This window comes from Oratosquilla oratoria, unplaced genomic scaffold, assembly GCF_046742065.1.
Source record: "Oratosquilla oratoria isolate Oo_2021 unplaced genomic scaffold, ASM4674206v1 SCAFFOLD55, whole genome shotgun sequence".
Classification (NCBI taxonomy): Eukaryota; Metazoa; Arthropoda; class Malacostraca; order Stomatopoda; family Squillidae; genus Oratosquilla; species Oratosquilla oratoria.
This window is the reverse complement of record NW_027467719.1, coordinates 147,501-150,000: the sequence shown is the minus strand read 5'-3', so window position 1 is coordinate 150,000 and position 2,500 is coordinate 147,501. Positions and strand designations below refer to the sequence as shown.

General features: G+C 37.7%; 1 protein-coding gene across 1 annotated transcript in view; it reads left to right on the top strand.

The window, feature by feature from the left end:
- LOC143023687 (nitric oxide synthase, salivary gland-like) overlaps positions 1 to 2,500 on the top strand; it is an 89,576-nt gene that overhangs the window by 30,628 nt on the left and 56,448 nt on the right. The window contains exon 5 of the mRNA XM_076182299.1: positions 397 to 571. Within this exon, the coding sequence (XP_076038414.1) occupies positions 397 to 571 (175 nt within the window). The remainder of the gene's footprint in view (positions 1 to 396; positions 572 to 2,500) is intronic.

Here is a 2,500-nt window from a genome sequence, read left to right as displayed (position 1 = left end):
TGCAGGATTCGAACTCGCTGTACTCGGCCATCCGTAAATTACCTTCCCAGTGCCCTAACCACTAGACCACAGAGGCTATCAAATCCTTGAAACCTGGAATCGAACTGATTCCCGAGGGAATATATATATATATATATATATATATATATATATATATATATATATATATATATATACACTTAAAGTATAATCATGAATATTAATATATGAAATTCAAGATGAAAAGACGAATGTGTTTGGACTATAATCTTGCATATAACAATATAATTGGTTCAGAGAATGTTCATTTATTTCATGTTCCTTCCAAGATCTATTCCTTTGAACAAAAATCACGTCACGACACCTATCCCCTTCTTTTCAACGAGTCCTAATAACCCTCTTCACTCGTTCGACCAGATTCGCCGTGTTCGCCTTGGGTTCGAGTGCCTACCCAAACTACTGTGCATTCGGCAAGTATGTCGATAAGCTCTTGAACGAGCTCGGAGGGGAGCGTCTTATGAGGCTGACTTGCGGAGACGTGCTCACGGGTCAAGAGCAAGCCTTCAAGCAGTGGGCCAGAGATGTCTTCAGGGTGAGTTATGGCTGCTGGGGCATATGGCGGTCACCGTCGTACGCCTCCTCCTCCTCCCCCTTCTCCTACTCCTCCTCCATCAACTACTGTGAGTGCATGAGCTTGAATTCAGTTGGTTTGGCTTTTTGCCATGTCGGGTGTGCTGCTTGGGGTCGTGTTTTGTTTTCTGTAGATGCAAGGATGAAGTTCTCAGCCAAGAAAGAAAGAGTTTGGGGGTGAGGGAACTTCAGGTTTCGAAAGAGATTACTAAATCATTCTACGAACTATAAAAGTAGAGATTCTGCATTCTCCATGGTCTACAGAACACCATCATCTAAACCATCAGATTTTAGGTTTATACTAATTTTGATTACTTATTTTGTTAAGTTTACCAAAGCTGGGAGGATCAGGGCTGATGAGGCTAAAAAGTGTGGCTAAAAAGTTGAGAACCACGTACATCAAATGTGTATTACAAATAAGAGGATATTTGTGGGTATTCATTTTGATCTTCTTACTTGGTGTGCAAGGAACACGTATGCTGTCATAAGTACAAGGCACGTACGTACTCTCACTCCCTCTCTCTCTCTTTATATATCTATTTCGTTCCCTATGTTTTTCCTGTCTGTCTGTCTATCGTTCTATCGTTCTATCTATAGCTCTATAGATCTATATTTTTCTGAAGTACCCAGCAATCTGTAAAGAACATATGATGTTTGTCTCGATGTGCCATTTGTAGTCGTAATGACAAATACTTTAGGTTCATTTCTATTTTCATCTATTTTTCATTTGTCCATTGTCAATGTGTAGCTTTTGCATGATAGTACATAGTGACATCTCTTCTAAATTAGTCGAGTGTAGTAGCATAGACTTCGGCTTAACCCCTTCCCTACGGCAGAAAGTACAAATAAATAAATAAAATAGTTTAGCAACAATCAGAATAAACATAAGGACATTAATGAAGAAGACTGCAAGAGACCACAAGGCCAATATTAGGCAGTTCCATGTCCCTTACCACCTGTCATCCCTATCCATAAGGTATCTTAATCTTTTCTTAAAACAACCATTAGTTTCAGCGCTCACTACATTGTTACTAAGTCTACCAATGAAATAAGAATGCCCGATTGGAAAGGGGTTAAGTCGACTATAGTCTTTAAGTGTTTCTTTTATCTTACACGTTCTTACTTTTTTCAGTATGGATTATTTGAGTATAACATCCAGAGAGCTAAAGTTTGTACATAAAGAAAGTTTAATTTGAAAATAGAGTAGATTGAATGGTAACTCAAAGTATAATATCGCCTCTGATATGTATACATTATTTGATTATAACATCCAGAGAGCTAAAGTTTGTACATAAAGAAAGTTTAATTTGAAAATAGAGTAGATTGAATGGTAACTCAAAGTATGATATCGCCTCTGATATGTATACATTGTGCCATCTTTATCATTGTTAAATTTGGTTGTGCAGTGGTATTTCGGAAATACCAGTCAGTATTTGGTAATACCGACCCTAAGCTGACCTAACTTAACCTAACTTAAGCTAACTTAAGCTAACATAAGATAACCTAAATTAACCTAAGCTAAAATAAGCTAGCAAAAGCTAACCTAAGCTAACCTAAATTAACCTAAACTAATGCAAGCTAACGCAAACTAACCTAACCTAGCCCAACCTGACCTAACCAAACCCAACCTACTCTATTCTAACCTATCCTAACATAACATAACCTACCCAAAAACTCAGAAATGTCGGGAAATAATGTCCATATTGCTAGTATATTTGTTCTAATTGAACAAATAATTTACTTGGCTAGACAATTACTCAACAAGCTCTCAAATTTCCCTTAACAGCTATCCACACAATATTTACAAGGCTCGACGGTGCAAAAATACCACTCTCGATAGCGACCTGAGTTCGAGTCCCACCTAGGACTGTATAAAAATCAGTATAGCTGC